This window comes from Chelon labrosus (genome assembly GCF_963514085.1).
Source record: "Chelon labrosus genome assembly, chromosome: 9".
In the NCBI taxonomy this organism is placed as follows: domain Eukaryota; kingdom Metazoa; phylum Chordata; class Actinopteri; order Mugiliformes; family Mugilidae; genus Chelon; species Chelon labrosus.
The window spans coordinates 21,983,532-22,002,527 of NC_140359.1; the positions used below are offsets into that span (position 1 = coordinate 21,983,532).

An 18,996-nucleotide genomic window follows, 5' to 3' on the forward strand; every position below is an offset into this window, starting at 1 on the left:
ATATTCCAACAAATAATTCTGTGAACATGCATCCTCTAGTACCAAAATATATGTATGAAATATATTTATTTTATTTAGTAACAATAGTACAGCTACTCATTCAAATGGGCCTCTTTATACACTACTAATAATAAGACATAAGAAGTTTATTTAATCCCACGTGTGGGAAATTTCCTTGTTCCAGTAGCACAGAATTTGGCAAAAAAAATAAAAAAATGTATACAGAAAGACAGTAACGACTTTGAACAGGGAAAAGGTTATCAAAAAAGCACAAGAAACATAAATACAAAAATTTAAAAAATATATATCAAAAAATATACAAAAGAATGACCATACTCTGAGAAAAATATAGGGAGGAGAAAGTAACTAGAAAATATAAGACATTCTGTATGTACAGTGTGGAGAATGGTGGGATAAACTTTACAAATAAATAATTGCTTAACCTTTGAGAAAGACATTTTGAGTTGGTGAGGTAGTGGTTTGTGCAAAAACAGGCAGTGCAAAGAAGCTTAGTTTGTGCAAAGAGAAAAGTACAGTTACTATTGACTCAGGCTGGTGTTGTACAGCCTGATGGCAGCTGGGATGAATGACCTGCGTTAGCGTTCCTTCTTGCATCGTGGATGCAGCAGCCTGCTGCTGAAGGAGCTGCTTAGGTCTGAAACAGTCTGATGCAGTGGGTGAGAGGGGTTGTCCATGATTGATGTGAGCTTGGCTAACATCCTCCTCTCACCCACCTCCTCGATGGAGTCCAGAGAGCAGTCCAGGACAGAGCCGGCCCGTCTGACCAGCTTGTTCAGTCTCTTCCTGTCCCTCTCTGAGCTCCCACTGCTCCAGCAGACCACTATAATAATCCACTAATGTGTACATCTGTTTAATGTTGCAGCTGGTAAACGTGTGAAAATTATAATTACTTTATATACTGCTGGGTGGCTTCTGAAGTATAGAGTAGCATAAAATAGATGCAATCAATAATGAATGAATTGTAATTTCATATAGTTTGTATTTTATCAAATACTAGTAGTAATAGTAATAGTAATAGTAAGTAGTAGTAGTAGTAGTAGTAGTAGTAGTAGTAATAGTTTGCTTGAATCCCTGCATGCGTCTCTGTGGTTGTTTGTATTCTTTGCCTCTGCTTTGTTTTCTTAACGTAGTGGGCGTGGTCTGAACGGAATGACGCATGCCCGTTTCCTCCACAGTGATTGGCTGGAAGTGACGTGCGGATTTGGCGCCACATTTTCAACAAGGAACACTTTACCGAGGAAGAAGAAGAAGTTCCCAGCTTGACAGCGCACCAAAATAACTCGCTGTCCAAGCGAATCAAGCTTTTCTCTCCTTGAACGTTTTAATCGACTTTCGACAATGTTCATCACGGACATAAGAAAGGATTTTTATGAAGTAGTTGCCAACCAGGTAGGTTTTGTTGGGCTGTAGCATCAGGTTCGGTAGCTAGCTAACTTGACCCGTGGGTGGCTAATGATGATACTTAGCGAATAGGTAAGTTAACACCAGGCATTTATTTATTATGTTATTTTAATGTCTTCGCTTTTAGAGAGTCGCACTCCTGGTGGCAGCAGACATCGACGCCCTCTGCGCCTGTAAGATACTACAGGTAAGATAATATGCTAACTGTTAGCAAACATTAGCTCCTGTCTCCTCTGACCGGACTCAGACTGCTATTTAATATTAGCTTACCTTTATTATCAGCAAGAGATTATATATATCTCACATATTTAAATGTTATTTTGCATTTTTAACCGCAGCTTTGTGTTTTGTTTACTAGTTTGTCTCCTTTATTTACAGCAGCTGTTCATCAGCTCCTTTCTTGTAGAGTGGATTTAGTGTATAATAACTAATATGTGCACTTATAATTAGCATCAGATACATTTATTTACATCTCTTGCACGTTTATTGTGTATGTTTGACAATATATTCAGCATGAAAATGCCAATAAATAGTTAAACTCTACTTTCAGATATGTTCGTAAAGTTTCTGATGGACTTCCTTTTCCGTGACACAAAAATGACAATTGCTTAATCTCCCTGTTTCTCACCAGGCGCTGTTTCACTGTGACCAGATCCAGTATACACTTGTGCCAGTCACAGGCTGGCAGGATCTTGGCACTGCCTTCCTCGAACACAAAGAGCAGGTATAACTCGATCAGAGCTAATCTTGCAAATGAACGTGCGACGGACGGTTAAATAAGGAAGGCTTGTTTCCACACTGAACTAAATGTGTTGTTTTGGTTGGTCCGTGTTGTGTTGCAGTTTCGATACTTTGTTCTCATCAACTGTGGGGCAAATGTTGACCTGCTGGAGATGCTGCAGCCGGACGATGACTCTATCTTCTTCATCTGTGACACTCACCGGCCTGTAGATGTGGTCAATGTCTACAATGACACTCAGGTGAATGAATAATGACGTGTTGGACCCAAATTAAAACATTGAATTGTTCGTTATTTTTCTTTTATTCATTTGTCTGAACTTCAGCGCTGAAGCTTGTTGATGAGAGGAGTATTAACTCGCATCAATGCAGCCTCATGTCAGATGTGTAAGTAAATGTTTGTCATCGTCTTGTCATCTCCTCCACACAGATTAAGCTGCTCATCAAACAGGACGATGACCTGGGCGTGCCCTCGTATGATGATATATTTCGAGACGAAGAGGGTGAGGAAGGAGATTCCGGAAATGAGAGCGATGAAGGCTCCGAGCCGTCTGGAAAACGCAGGAGATTCGATGAAGTGCGTATTAAATAGAATTCCCAGAACTGAATCTGAAGGATGGACTAGACGGTAATGGCTTTTGTGATCATTGCAGGGCACCTTTGAGAGGAGAATTGAAAGACGCCGGGCGAGGAGGGAGTGGGAGGCCAGAAGGTGATGTGTTTTTAAGATATTGGTTTGTTGTTTTGTCGATGTGAGCTATAATCACACTCATATTTCACTCATTTCACAGGAGGGAAATCTTGTTTGACTACGAGCAGTATGAATACCATGGAACGTCTGTGAGTATATATGTAGTTTGAGCTTTTTACTTCATGAGTAAGAAAGGAAAGTTAACTGTAAAGACTTTCCCTTTCATTGTACATGCTGTGTTGTTGTTTCTGAATTTATTCATCTATGTTTTCATGTGTTTCCTCTCTTAGGCTGCTATGATGTTTTTTGAGCTTGCGTGGGTTTTGACTAAAGACACCAAGGACATGCTCTGGTGAGGCATCAGATGAAATTTTCTCGTTTAATGTCGCAAACATTTTGGGAAATTCATAGTGGAAGGTGCAGTTTGTTAGATGGAGACTGGTTTGTCTTTGCAGGTGGGCCATCATTGGGCTGACGGACCAGTGGGTTCATGATAAAATCACACAGTAAGAACGCTTTCAGGATTACAAAACAATTCTCAAAAACGTGGTTTTCTTGCTGAGTTATTCTTGTCTACCTTGTTGCTTTTTAGTATGAAGTATGTCACAGACATCGCCACGATGCAGCGACATGTTTCACGGCATAACCACCGAAACGAGGATGAAGAGAACTCGATCTCCATCGACTGTATGAGGATCTCCTTTGAATACGAGTATCCTTGATTCTGACATGTTGTCATTACGCATCTTTAAATCCCCAGCTTGTGTCTTCATGGCTTCCCTTAACCTTCTGCTGCAGCTTGCGTCTAACTCTCTACCAGCACTGGTCTCTGTATGAGAGCATTTGTAATTCCTGTTACACTTCCTGCAGCTTCAAGCTTTGGACCTTAAATGGGCAAAAGAAACTCCAGGAGTTCTTGGCTGACATGGGGTATGTATGAGATCGGTGCTCTGTGCATTAGCAGTATCAACAAAGGAAGTATTTTACTGTGCAGAAGTTTGTTGTATTAAATATTGTCTGTGTGTGCGGTGCTTGTAACAGGCTTCCCCTGAAACAAGTGCGACAGAAGTTTAATTCTATGGACATGTCTATAAAAGAGAACCTGAAGGACGTCATTGAAGAGTCCTCCAACAAATACGGGTATGAATCTACACTTTAAAGAGGCACTGGTTGGCATTCAGCTTCCCTTTTATCAGTTACACCGGTTTTCCTCTCTTCCTCAGGATGAAGGACATCCGTATCCAGACGTTTGGCGTTCACTTTGGCTTCAAGAACCGTTTCCTGGCCACCGACATGGTTCACGCTACGGCCGCCTTGCTGGAGAGCACTGAGAAGGATGACGGTGACAACTTCATCAAGGCTCTCGATTCCCTCTCCAGGTGAGTAGAGAGGCGTTACTTATTCTACAGTCAAAAACGCAGTCGGATTTCCTCTGAAAATGTTCATGACCACGACTGCTCTTGTTCTTGAAAGCTCTTAAAGGGTCATGATCATTCTATACAAATGTTTTTTTTATTTTCCGTCTCTTAGGAGTAACCTGGATAGTCTACATGCAGGCATTGACCTGGCTAAGAAGAAACTGATGGCGATCCAGCAGACTGTCGCCAGCTGCATCTGCACCAACCTCATCCTGTCTCAGGGACCCTTCCTCTACTGCTACCTCATGGAGGTACGGGTGTCTTCATGCCTCACACATGTTTTTTTAACAGTACATTCAGCAGATTAATCCTTTCCTCCTCCTGCTCGTTCATCTTGTAGGGAACACCTGATGTGAGGCTCTTCTCAAAGCCCATGGCTTTGACTCTGCTCTCCAAGTACCTCCTAAAGGCCTTTGTCCATTCGGTGAGCGCCTGAACGCTGTCAGACAGATTCAGAATGTGAAGCTGCTCGTCCTTTCACTCTTTTAATCGCCGTCTCTCTTTTGGTGTTTAGACGAGGAATAAACGCTGCAGGCTGCTCCCCCTCATCATGGCGGCACCCAAGGACGTGGAGAAGGGAACCGTCATCGTTGTGGGAATTCCACCAGAGTCTGAGACGTCTGACAAAAAGAAGTAAGATTTAACAGTAGCTCTTTAAAAACATAATGGTAAGCTTATCTATGTGAAAACACAGCTTCTGCTATACAAATGAAACAATTAAATCTGACTAAAGAAGTGGTTTCCATCACTTTTTCTTCAGAATTAGATTATTTGCTGTGTTTACAGGTTTCATGTTGCACCTCCGAACCCAACGATGTTTACTTACATGTTTTGCAGAAATTCACACTATACAAAATTATTGTATATAACTTTAGATGAATCTAAATCATATCTCTGTGCCATCGCCATTTACATCAAGCTTGGTCACATCTTATAATTTGATTTTGACCACAACCTTTAATATCAAATGTTTCCACGTTTTGACCAGCAGCCTTTCAGAAATCACTCAACAGACTCCAGGTGGTATAGAAATGAATGACTAGAGTTTTATCTAAAACCAGGAGACACTTTTAGTGTAAATACACTAGCTGCTGGTTTGTTTTACAGATGCTATTCATATAATTGTTGCTATTTTTCATTGATGTTCGCCCTTTATCTAACCCACAAAGAAATGTTGCAGACCTTAGTAAAGCTGGGAGCTCTCCTTATTTACCATTTTCTATCGGTTGAAAAATATTTGGCTCTAATTTCTTTACAAATCGTGCCATCTCTTTTTTTAATTTATGTAACAATTCTGGCGTCGTTTTCTCAATTTTTATTTATTTATTTATTTTTTTTACTCTTTCTTAAAGTTTCTTTGGTCGAGCATTTGAAAAAGCTGCAGAGAGCACCAGCTCCAGAACTCTTCATGACCACTTTGACACCTCCAGTAAGTATAATGTGCTGTCATTCTCTTCTGTAGCCAGTAGGTGGCAGCGTTGACACTGTTTAATGTGCATTTGTGCACTTTAGCTATTATTCCCCATCTCCTCTACCATCATTTGAATGTCACTTAAAATAAAATTCAGCTGTTTATTTTTTAGATTATTTGCAGAAAAAAAATTCACTCAAATCTGCTTTTCTCTCTGCAGTAATCGAACTGAAGGCGGAGGACAGGAGCAAGTTTCTGGACGCACTCATCACTCTCCTCTCATGATAAAACAAGACCAGAGTCAGATCTGCAGCTGTTCACATCTGTAAAGTAGAATGTAATCTTACCAGTCACGTCAGACACATGTGAAGTGTCACCGGTATGAACTTTATACGTTTTTGTGTTTTTAAAAGGTTTTAATTGTTATTTTGTTTGTGTATATTGTACAGTGTGGAAGTACCTTTTCTTGTTTTTATATTCCTGTCTTTTAATTCTCATTCTGTGTATGTGAGTAGTTCACATTTTTAAACGTGTTTAATAAATTGTTTTAAATGATGCGAAGGATTTGATTGTCCAAAGTCGTTTCCTTGTTTGGTTTTGCGCAGATTCTGTTACATTTTCAGGTCAGCGATGGGAAGCGATGGCCTTTTCATGCACTGCTGGGTTTTGTGTCATCAAATGAGAAATCTCTCATTCCACATGTATTTCCTGTTGGACTTAATTTCAGTACGTCTGAAGCAGTCTGCTGTTTATAGCTTTAACAAAAAAAAAAAAGCAGTCCCATTTCCTGACTGCTTTTATTGGCCTACACAGAATGCAATAGAAACAAGAGACCAATTGTCTAAATGTTGTTTTTCAGCATAATATTTAATAACAAGCAACTCAGGACATGAACTGGATAAACATAAATGCACCAGCACTGATCAGGCATAACATTATGACCACCTTCCTGATATTGTGTAGGTGTCCTCATTAGAGAATGGACATGGGCCTTCTGAGGGTGTCCTGTGGTGTCTGGCAACAGGATGTGTTTAGTGGGCTGAAGAGAGGGGCCTCTGTGGATCATCCCACAGATAGTTGATCAGTTTGGGATCTAGTGAATTTAGAGGCCAGGTCAACACCTTGTCCTGTTCTTCATGTTTTTTTGGGGATTTTTTTTTAGTTGTTCCTAAACCATTTTTGTGTGTGTACCTGTGTCAGGCTGCATCCTGCTGGGGATGGCTACTGCCATCAAGGAGTGTCGTTGCTATGGGATGGGGGTGCCTGGTCTGGTCTAGGTGGGTGCTACAACATCCACACGAATGAATGCCAGGTCCAAAAGTTTCCCTGCAGAACACTGGATTTTTACAAGATGGTGAATGTTATTTACTTCTCCTGTCAGTGGTTTTAATGTTGTGGCTGATTGATTTATTATTATTTAATAGTCAGGTGAAGAGAGACATGCAGACAAGGGTGCAGGTTGGAGTCAAACCAGCATCACTGTATGTATCTGTAAAAACAAAAGAAGAAAAAAAAGGCCGTACTGAAACTTGTTTCCTCAACATCTGGAGTTCGATCTGCTCTTACCACTATAGTTCCTTAACTCACTGAAGAGCTGTACTAAAGACTGTAATCCTAGTTACAATACAGCTTACAAAAGCCAGTAGCTCAAAACCTGTTGGAACTGAAACACCTGCTTGTTGGCATTTACAGGTGGCACACACCAGCATGCAGGTGTTTCAGTTTCAAACAACAGATTGTTTTCTACAAAGCTAAAATAAATTTTTCCATCTGTGATTTGATCTACTATTGTCATTTGCAAACGGGCTGGAAAGACCTGGAAATCCATTTGTTAGAAGGAGGTTGCAGTTTCTCATGTGTCATGAAACAAAGACTTGGCAGAGGGAGTGTCGGCTGCTGGCAGTCAAGGCCGCCGACGGGGGCAGAGAAAGTGATCCAAACTGATTACGCTCTTTTCATCTTGATCCAGTCTTTTGTTTTGTCTTTTGCTGACGTAGGACTAAAACACAAGTCTGCTCTTACTGTATTTGTGTGACTTCTAGTCGAAACGCTGAGCTTTAACGAATTAAACATCTTCTCTGGAGCTCAGGCTGCTCATGTGGAGCAAAGGTGAACGCTGCGACCTTGGCCCAAGTTGGAGAATGTAGGCCAGGCGTCCTGGAGGTGATTTGCTGCCGTCCCAAGAGAGAGAACTGGGAAGGAGAGGCCTGACACGGAGCTGCTCTCTGCGGGGTAATTGAGATGCTTATCGCTCTCGGATCAGGAAGACATCGTGACCTTTAAGGTGAAACGGTGTTTGGGTGGTGTCTCAGGAAACCCCGGACTAAGTGGCAGCAGTGGAACTGAAACGTGCCATGATCTGCATCCTGGCGCAGCAGGGGTGGGGTGGGGGGGTGTTAATGCAGACAGTCTCGTTGTCAGGAGGGCGTGTGTGCGTCATCATCATTTAATTCTGTAATGAATACCTTAAGTCTCGCTGCTTCCCCTTGGGTTGTTTACAGTCACAGCGGAGTGATGTTGTCCGGGAAGACTGGTGCCCAAAACGTTGCTGGGGAAGCAGAGCTGTTTATTTTTAGAGACATAATTGTCACAAATTGCTGATAAATGTGTCCGTTTGTTTATATGTGGGGAAAAGCCAGGCTGCATGATGGAAACGAAACTCACAGAATCATCAGAAACTCAGTCCTGTAGTATCTCTTCTAACCCCAAATCAGAAATGTTGTACTTTTACATATCAGCTTTGAGAGAAATGCAGTTTTCAGTTTGACCTTTTGACCGTGTTTCTTTTTATGTTTGCATGACAAGTTACTGAGCAAAATAAGGCGGAGACGGTTTTAATAGCTGTTCTGACTCCATCAAATTATCTTCATCAGTTGTTTGTCGGAGTCGCTGTGCTATTGCAACTAAAGAATTTATTTCCATTAAGGCCGTCATCTTAAATCTGAGTTTCAAAGTTTAAGAGCAGGGTTCGGGGAACAGACGTTACCAGCGTGTCTCTTTGGGTGAACCCGTGACAGCTGCATTACAGAAAACTTATTTATTAACCTTAAATGTGCATCTATCACGTGCGAAACTGTACTCAAACAATAGCCCAAATAAATGTCACACATTAAAGTTAGGAAGAAATTATCAACTAGGTGAAGTTTGGATGCTGAAGCTGGACTAGTTGAGGAACTGACCCCACTGCTGTTTCTGAAGCCAAGCCTAATCTTTAAGTTTGTCATGATACTATATTCTATCAAGAAAACATCCAAACTGATCTTTGTTTTTTTGTTGTTGTTGTTAACCTCAAGACGCTACGTTGCTACTTATCTGTCCCGTGAGCAGAGACTGTGGAGACGTCGGCCGGTCTCTTGACGTTCAAGCGGTACATCCACCTGTTCAGCCTGTCATTTGGCCTCCTCCCCTCAGCCATCGATCACTCTGCTCTCCATCCCCCCCTCTTGCACCTCTGGTGAAGTGGGGCCACTGCCCTTTACGCCGCTCTGCATCAGAGGAATTTGGCATGCAGTAGACACGATACACACACACACACACACACACACACACACACACACACACACACACACACACTCTCCACTGGCAGGATCGTGCAGAAGGCCTCACACTCAAACAGTCGTGTTGCATCAACATGGGGGCGCTGCTTAGTGGGGCTTTGTGAGATGTTGGTGGAGTAACGGTGTGGTCGACTGGACAATCACACAACCAATAAGATACACCGATTAGCCATAACATTAAAACCACTGACAAGAGAAGTGAATAACATTGACCATCTTGTGACAATGTTCTGGTGGGAAACTTTTGGACCTGGCATTCATTCATGTGGATGTTAGCTAGACATGTAGCATCCACCTAGACCAGACCAGGCACCCTCACCCCATAGCAATGACACTCCTTGATGATAACAGCCATCCCCATCAGGATGCAGCCTGACACAGGCACGCACACAAAAACAGTTTAGGAACAACTCAAAAAAACATGAACAGCACAAGGTGTTGACCTGGCCTCTAAATTCACTAGATCCCAAACTGATCAAGTATCTGTGGGATGATCCACAGAGGCCCCTCCCTTCAACCTATATGACCCAAAGGCCCCCCACTAACAACATTTTGTTGCCAAACACCACAGGACACCCTCAGAAGGCCCATGTCCATTCTCTGATGAGTCACAACTGTTTTGGAGACACAAGGGGAGACCTACACAATATTAGGATGGTGGTCATAATATTATGCCTGATCAGTGTACTTAATTATTATACTGGACTTCCAGTTTAACCTGGCATCATTTAATTATTTTAGGCTGTATAACCCGACTTATGCTGGATTTCTGAGTCAGATAATATTAGTTACATACATAAATACAGCCGAAACAGATATTAACAAAAATCCCTCCAGTTTGTTTTTACAGTTCGGTTTCTTTGACGTTTTTATGCTATCACATATCATACTTATCAGCAGCGTATTTATTTTCTGGTCTAATTCTTGTACACGCATTCCTGGCCCTGAAAAGATGAATCCTAATCACTTTAGTGAGTCAGCCTAGTTTTTTACTTTCACTGTGTACTTACATCTTATTGCAGAAAGTACAACATTTTTCTTAAGCTTTCTGATAGTTTTGATTAGTTTTCAGTAATGTTCCTAATGCTCAACATCCTTCTGAAGCAGTGGCAGCTGTTTCCATCCCACTTCCCTCTCCGTCTCTAACAATCCCAGATTCCAGATAGGATTAGCTGCACTGGACAGCCAGAGACAAAGAACTACAGCTGACTGTCTCCCCGTCATGCTGTGAGAGGATGATCACACACCCACACTAGGACACTCATATGTACACAACCATAGTGCATGAACAAGAATTTCAAAGTTTCTCCAAAACAATAGATACATCCGCACTTCAAAACCTTTTTTTTTTTTTTCTGCTTTGCTCCTGCTACTGTCGTTTCAACATGTCAGCCCACAGATGGCCTTAATGATCCCTAACCCCTGCGACATTTAACCCCTTGAGCCCTCTCACAGCTTGGGGTGTTATTCCCCGAATCGGTTTCTTCTCTCCCATTGTTTTAAAGTGCTTTCAAGCAAAAAGAGATTAGTAGTGCCCGGAAAAAATTTGCATTAATTTGATGGCGGTGGGTGTTACTGGATTCTGCCCCTAAACTGGACTGAAGCGGACACACTGCAAGTCCACCGAGATTTATAACTTCCTATATATTCAATGACTTTAAATGAGAGTTTTTATTCACCTTACACACAGTTTTTATTGCACCTGCTTCTCTTTCCAGTACATGGTCTCACCAGCTTCTATAAATAAAGTATACCTTTATGACCCGTTGATGATTTATCAATCAGGAATGATTTGTTACAAGGCGTAAACAAAAAGTTTCGTGGCCAGGTTGTGACACTGCATTCATTTGCAAAGCGTCGCATGTCTTTCTTAATGAGAAGACAGTGGTACGACAGCCGTGCCAAAGCTAGAGCCAACGGAGGATTAGCTTAGCATAAAATCTGGAAACAAAATGTAGACGCATCTACAGTTCCTGCTACATGATAGTACTACTCCAGGCAAGCAACTGTCTGGCATCCATCTATCAAAGTAAATCACGGGTGTCAAACATATGGCCCACTGGCCAAAACTGGCCCACCAGAGGGTCTAATCTGGCCCACAAAGTGCAAAAATTAATTTTTCATTAAAAGTAACTGAAATTCTTAAGAGTTGTCCAATGTTTCAGAAAGAGTAGTGGACAGAACTCAACACCCAGCGCTAAACAGCAATGTGCCAAAATTGCACTTATTTTTCTTTAAGAATATCCAGGTTGTTCATATATATATATATATATATATATATATATATATATATATATATAAAGGGATAGTTCATTAAATGTAAACATTTTCATAATGTATTTCTTTGCATTAAATCAAAGGGGTCTAAATATTCGGCTGCTCTTTTTTTTTTTTATTGAGGTGCTGCAGATTTTGCTACTAAGCCAAGCTGTTTACATACACTAAACTAAGCTAAGCTAAGCTAAGCTAAGCTAACTGGTGGCCGACTGTAACTTCCAAACGTATAGATAAGAAAGTCAAAATGCTAGCAGTTGGTCTATATCCTGTCTGGCTTTGATAGATTTAGCAAAATTCCTCACATTGCTTGTCTGGAACATTGTGGAGAAACGCTGCAGTGGTTTTAGTTTAAATATTGATCATGATAAGCGTATTACTGACAGACTTGCTGGGTTACCCTTAAACCCCATGAACTCAAACCAAGGCATGTTATATCTTACATTTGCAGTCATCAGACAGATCCGCCATAAATCTCGTGCACATTCTGGTCAGATTTATGTATTTGGTGCAAAAAATAAGAGAATGTGCTGCAATCAAGCAGACATTTCCTCCTCGGTCATGCTAATTTAGAGACGTTCACCAGAAAAGTAAAGAATGATTATAATTACACAGGTCCAACCTCAAGGTTTTTATTTTTTTTGAGCCATATTGAGAAAAACTCTGACAGGCATGACTTTCCCATTATACTTTGATTTGTGCACTGGGACGCCAGAGGAGGGAAAAACCGAAAGGAGACACAACGGTCCCAGTCCGCAGTCGGGTGTGATGAGAGTGTCTTTTCTGTCGTTCTCTGTGGTGGGCGGCTCAGTCATGCAGGACTGCCTTTAATGGATAACAAGCAGAACAACTTTCATTCTTCAAAATATACTGCGGTCCCCTGCACAAAGACAGAGAGCGAGAGAGACACTCAGGAAGGGACAGAACAAACAATGAAAAGTTCCACACATCAAGGAATACTAAGAGTTTTGCTGCAAGATACATATAGTGTGACAACAACACACTTAGTAAAAAAAAAAAAATCTGTAGCCACTGATTGTAATATCCTACGTAAACATGAGAGTACAAATTACTGCTAGAGGCGTAAGCCAAAAGCAGCACCACCTGCACCACAGTCTGAATAAATGCTGATGTGGTTTGTTGTTGCAGCCCTCCTTGTTTCAGTCTTAGCTGAGGAGAGATTGACATCACATACATGTTGCTAACCATGTCAAATCAGAAATGTCTCCTGGTCCCACGCAGACATTCCTCGTGCTGACATTACTCCGCTGCCATTCACCACTCTGTCTCTTCTGTGCCTTACCTGCATAAACATGTGCAAGTCGACCACATGCTTTTTTTTAGGTTTTCAAGAACTTAAAGTCTCCCACTAATAAGCATTTGGAAACATGATCTCACTTAGACAGGCATGAGAGGAGTTGAGACTCCCTGTTTCAACTTTGCATCGCCCATATTTTCGCGATAAAACCGTCCCTGCACAGTTTATTTATCGCTGTGTTATGAAAACCCTTCAGCCGTGGCTGCAACATGCTGTTGGCTCGTCTCAGAAAACCCACCAGTGCCCAAATACTGTAGCGGTACAGGAAAATGAGATTAAATATTTGGCAGCGCTTTGTATAAATACTGGGATTGTGATGGGTTGTGGTTAATATTACAGCTGCTTGCTCTTCGGGGAGAGCGGAGATAAGCTGTGACATATCATCACCTTTTTAAGTCGACACCGTGAACTCGTTGCGTGTTTTCACTTCCAGATGTTACAGGGAAACATTTTCATTCATGTTATCACGCATTTCCCAACAGGTGGAAGTTCTTGTCCACTAGAACGGATAATTTCTTCACCCTTGGATAATAAATTATGCCTCCTGATGTTAAACCTGATCACACTTCACAACAGTTTATACAATAAAGGTCTGAGGATTGAGGTTTTGTTATTAAAGTGAGTCCTCAACAGTGTGAATTATTTTTTATTTTAACTTCCCCCCAGTCGATGTTGTGTGTGTAATAAATAGGATTTGGGAAAGCTGGGATTTAAGTTTCAAATCCCCTCCTATTACCTTGTAGATATAAGATTCCACCAACAGCTTTAATGCTTTACCTGAGCTTAGTGTTGGGTGAAACACTCCCATCTAAGATGCTATGTTTTATTGAGGTTGCAGCATTGCATCAGATAGACGGTTCTGTTTTGTCTTAAATGTACCTGAATACAAATAGTTTGACATATCTGATAAAGAAACATTAAATAACATGACTTGGATTTAAACAAAATGTCATCGCATAACTTCAGAATGATGGACCTGCTGAGGATTCATCATTTACCGCTGCATTAAGCAACTCAATTCATTCAGATTTTTGGTGGAACTTCTCAACACATAAAGGGACAGTTAAGTTTTCTGTGAGATAATAGAAGTCAGGCGGTTGCCGGATTCAGACACGTTTGCGTGTACCTGTGTTCGCAGCTTTGGGAGCAGTTTAACACAACGACAGAGCTCCATACACACTCCACCATCCTCCTCCTCCTCCTCCTCCTCTCCACACCCTCAATGTTCTTTCCTGTTTCCTGTTCCGCTGTCCGCTGCACAGGAAACCTGGCCGTGCAACAGGGCTTCGACAAAAAACTCGTGAGTCACCAAGCTGTAAACTTTGTGGATATGCGGGAGAAGGACAAGGAACCGGCCTTTTCTTCTTCTTTTTTTTTGTTTTTTTTTTGTTTTGATTTGTTTTCTGGTCTCCATCTCTAACCACTCTAGCTCTCACATTGTTTCTCACACAAACGGCTCATGGGGTCTTTAACTGCGCACACAAAGCCGCATTTGTGCTTCACGTTTAACCACCTGCTGACTCTTGGCTTTACTATTTGTGAGTAAGCTCCGTCCAGCTGGGAAGTCTGTAGACTGTATGCACCTGCTGGCTGTGAAGTAGGGCTGAGTCAGTCCCTAAAAACAGCAATTAAGTCTCTTTTGATTAATGACTCATCTGCACTGCCTTGGTTGCTTTACAGTGTGTGAAATTAAGACTTTAAACAGTCCCTGTAACCAGTTATTTTCTGGTGTGAGGGGCTCAGGTTGGGCTGCGACCCCTAACAAATGTGGGGGATTCGGCATCGATGAGCTCATGCCTGGTCAGTGGAGGGAAGTGACTTTCTGCCTGCTTGACCCGTGACCAGCCTCAGAGTTCAAAGTTCATGCCGTGAGAAACAACCCCCTCGCCCAGCCCAACCCCACCGAACGCCTCTCGCCGATGAGCGCACAAATCTGAGAATCAGAGCGCAGCCTAAGCGACTCCTGACATGACCTTCACCGCGTGGCCCCCCCCTCTCTCTCCGTCGAGCTGCGTGAGGTCAAGTTTAAAGGTCGTTCTAGTTTCGGTGATATCAGCAACACACATTTATGTATTCATTACATGTTTCGACATTTTTGGTAACATGAAGCATTTGCTCCTAAAAATAAGACGCAGTGAAGTGAATGTGTTTTCGCCATCGCAGCTGTTTCAGCAGTGACCATTACAGGCTTTAAGTAAATCCCCCCTTCATCTTCCAGACTGCTGTGTACACGCTGCGCATGTTTGTTCATGTGTGTGTTTGTGAATCCACGCTGGTTGGAATGTCTGCCGGCCCGGGCCTTTTATTAGTCTCATCCATACCACCACATTATAGGCTCCCGTCGCCAGGCAACTGCAGGTTCTGGGTGGTTACCATGACGAGGGCCCATTGAGTGACGTCGCCGGCCCTGTTTGCCTCTCTCCTGACTGGATTGAGGGCCTTTTTCAAAGGTGCACCCCCCTCCCTCAACTCTTTTTTTTTTGTTTTGTTTTTTTTACACTCGCACATACGCACACTCACTTAACCCGTCACACCCAGCGCTTCGTCACCCTCTGAGTGGCGACTGGAGAAGCGAAACTAACAATCCCACAAAAACATCTCACTGAGGAACATCACGCGGCACCTTCCATTAGGGTCCTTTGTGTAGAAAAAAAACCCACAGAGACAACAATGACTGAAAACAGTTCTCAGCTTGAGAGTACTAATTCTACAGGCACATTTTACTGAAATACAACTATCTAAAGTATTTTTAATCAGTAATTACTCTTTTAATTATTTTCTTGGTTAATTTATCTGAAAAGTTGCATTGCTTTTGTTCAGTTTGCATTCTGAATCCCCAAAGAATCCAACTTAATATCAAAGAAGACAAACAAAAAAAGCAAATGTTCACATTCCTTAAATGGGAAAGTCTGAATTTTAGACCATTGTTAACAATTAATTTCTAATTTTCAATAAGTTAACTCTAGACCTAAGCCTATTCTTCTCCTTGTGCGAGATGTCAAAGTTAGTACAAACCCAAACTTGAGGCCTTGTTACTATTTTCTTCTCAGATATTTGCAACAAGCTTGAGTTATTTCCATTTCCAAGGACGTGAATGAATTTTCACACTTAACTTTTAAACCAACAGGGAGACGTCAACAGATACATCTCCACGACAACCAGGCAATATAACTGAACCTCTGCAACCACTGCAATATAACTGAATCTTAAGTCTGCCATTATAGTTTGATCTCTGCGTTAATGCATCAGTATTAGTTTTGGATGTGAGGAATTTCGGGTGACATTTTTACACTAAGTTCTCATGTGGAGTCCACTGATCACACTCTCTCTCTGACTGTATGCAGACTTTCTGCGTGGCCATAGTTTCAACTTCTAAGAGGGCAGCTGACCTGCTAAGATTCTTAAGTCACCAGCAAAACAAGTATGGATAAGCTTTTTGTAATCCAGTCACAGTTTTGAATCAGAGTGGTTTTAATTATAGACTGAAACTTGTTACACATTGCCATAACTTTATTAAACTGCATTACAATGTCATGCTCCAGTGTTTGAGTAAATGTGTGGATGGATCAACTAATTGGTTCAGAGTGATGGTGGAGAGCGATGGGGTTGTGACGACCAGTGAATGAATGGTGTGACTTGCAGGAAGAAGATTCCAGCAGCTTCTCCATAGCTTTAATTTGAACGCCTTTCACTGACTGCGGGTGAGGAGAGGAGGGGGTTGGTCTGAAGGGGATGGGGGAGAGTATTGTGAGTTGAACAGCAGAGCCCCACTCTAGCTGAATGGGCATTGTCATCTGGATTTCTATGGCTAACCAAAATACTTTCTCCCGCCGTGGGGGTTGGTTTATGGATTCACGGTGGGAACGGCATTACGCACAGCCGTGCAGCCGCTGCAGGCCGTCACAACTCGCATGTCAGCTGCTTTGTTGTAAGAACACACTTTAAAGTAAAGATTTCAGACAATATATTCAGTTTAATCTTAATAAAATGAAACAGTATTGCATCTTCATATACATGAATAATGAATCATGACATCAAACGTCAACAACATACCAACAGAAAACAAAGTTTATTCCTGGAATATGTGAGAACACAGGATGCAAAACGTTTGCAGGTGCTCAGTGCGGCCGAATAACGGACTGCACATTTTCATGTTATGACCTATAGCTCACAGACTCACTGGAATTTACAGGTCCACAATACAAACTTCAAAGTCCGTCCCATCAATTTCTGGACGACACAAAGGCCAGTCCGAGATTCATTAAGACTTTAACATGTGTGAACTTTTCAGCTTCGTTGTTTGTTGTTCGTGGACATTGTTGTCATCATGTCTGCGCAGGTCCCCGAAAGGATACTGGCTTGAGTGTGTGGGAGTGCAAACCTTCTCGGTTAATGTACAAGTTTGTGCTGATAATGCACATCAAGGCAAAACAACAGTGTAGGCTATACTTTCAGTGGCAATAGTTCCTCGACAAAAGAAAAACCTTTGTAGTTAACAACGGTAAACAATTCAAAATAGTAATGATTTCGAAGATTTTACAAAAGCAGGTACCTAACAAAGATACTCCGTTTTCTGGTGAGCTACCTCTTGTAGTTGATAGACTTTTAAAAATCTCCTGTAGACACAAAAACGATGTGGTCCGAGCATATATCGAATGGCCAGTGTTTAAAACGACAGAGTTGCCTCCAATGATTTTCAAAGTTCAGATTTCTAAAAAAGAAAAAGAAAAAGAAAGAAAATGCAGGTGCAAAGACAACGTCCGTAAAAAAAAGTTTTTTTGAAAAGCCGCAGTTCGCTTTTACGCACCGCCTGCTGTGAGCTCCGTAGCTACACATAATTCCTCTTGTCATAGTCCCCGTTCTGCGTGGATCTCTTGGTTTGTGCGTATTTTACCGCGTATCCCGTGTTACTGCTGGATGGACATGAACAGCACAGCAGCGTACCTCCGATCAGTAGCAGCGCTGTGGCCGCCCAGCCGATGTAGAGCGCAGCGCCGATCTCCCTTTTCTGGGATGCGGGCACCTGTGGATTGTGAAAGCCCGATATGATGCTGTTGGCCATCCAGCAAAGAGGCACCAGCACGAACAGGCCACTGAGGATGTAGATGACTCCACCGGCGTTCACCACCCGAGCTTTGACGTACTCGGTGCGGATGCAGTTGGTGCACTGAGCCCCGGCAATCACAACCATCAGACCCAGCACGCCCATCAGGGAGGAGATGACGGTGAGCGCTCTGGCCGCCTGTAGATCGTTGGTAAGGGCGAGGACGGAGTCGTGCACCTTGCACTGCATCTGGCCAGTGCTCTGCACCACGCAGGTCATCCACAAGCCGTCCCAGATCGTCTGAGCCACCACGATGTTGGCTTCGATGAAAGCGGTCACCTTCCACATGGGAAGCCCGCACGCAACCATCACCAGGAGCGAGCCAATTACGCACAACGACAGTCCCAAGATCTCCAGTCCGGCAGACACCATTTTCGCTCTATACGTTCAATCAACTCTGCTTGAAGTTTTGTCAAAGTCTCCCGTTATTTCTCTTCTTTGAGCGAAGTGTTTCTTTATTTTCTTTATCGCCTCGTTTTCACCTCGATGTGCAGGAGCGTCGGTCGTTAGTTGCGCATCACTCGCCACATTTACCGAGAGAGATGCAAGGCAGCAGGTCCGAGTCTCTTTGTTGGTGAGGGGATGTGAAAACAACTGGAATCGCAGTGGCACCGAACCACGAATATCTGACGGGGTGGGGGTGTGTGGACCCGAGGAGAAACTTTCCTCCAATCCGCTATCGCTGCATCCTCAAGGGACCAATGGAAAGGCAGCGAAGTTGAGGGACTGAATAAAGCGGTCCAGGGCTCATTGTGCGTTTGAACAGTTATTTACAATGAATAGAGAGGGGCAGGGATTTTATGGGAAGGGGGTGTGGAGGGGTGTTTTAAGGTTATGGAACAGTTGAATTGCATGGGGTTTGGCGAGTCAGGGTGCTCGTTATTGATTTTTCAGACGTGGAGACTAATGCCACTTGTCTGTGGTACAATGCCTAAAATGACAATTTCACACCCTTTCTGATATATATAAAGACTTTTATACGGCAGACTACCATGCCAGAACAACCAGGAAACTAATTAAATAGCCTATATGTGTATGTATGCATGTATTGTATTCATGTCAA

The 18,996-nt window shown here is 42.5% G+C and overlaps 2 protein-coding genes across 2 annotated transcripts; one reads left to right on the forward strand and one right to left on the reverse strand.

Annotated features, from left to right (window-relative positions):
- The first annotated feature begins 1,328 nt into the window (after positions 1 to 1,328).
- cdc45 (CDC45 cell division cycle 45 homolog) lies at positions 1,329 to 6,244 on the forward strand. Its single transcript, XM_084550805.1, has 18 exons — positions 1,329 to 1,410; positions 1,550 to 1,609; positions 2,054 to 2,146; positions 2,265 to 2,402; positions 2,591 to 2,737; positions 2,814 to 2,872; positions 2,952 to 3,000; positions 3,142 to 3,203; positions 3,307 to 3,357; positions 3,444 to 3,563; positions 3,650 to 3,781; positions 3,893 to 3,991; positions 4,075 to 4,230; positions 4,382 to 4,520; positions 4,610 to 4,693; positions 4,784 to 4,902; positions 5,622 to 5,698; positions 5,901 to 6,244. The coding sequence occupies exons 1-18, from the start codon at positions 1,360 to 1,362 to the stop codon at positions 5,963 to 5,965; spliced, it is 1,701 nt and encodes a 566-aa protein (XP_084406931.1). The 5' UTR covers positions 1,329 to 1,359; the 3' UTR covers positions 5,966 to 6,244.
- Positions 6,245 to 16,848: 10,604 nt separating this feature from the next.
- cldn5a (claudin 5a) lies at positions 16,849 to 18,422 on the reverse strand. Its single transcript, XM_084551826.1, has one exon. The coding sequence runs from the start codon at positions 18,303 to 18,305 to the stop codon at positions 17,658 to 17,660; it is 648 nt and encodes a 215-aa protein (XP_084407952.1). The 5' UTR covers positions 18,306 to 18,422; the 3' UTR covers positions 16,849 to 17,657.
- Positions 18,423 to 18,996: the final 574 nt, after the last annotated feature.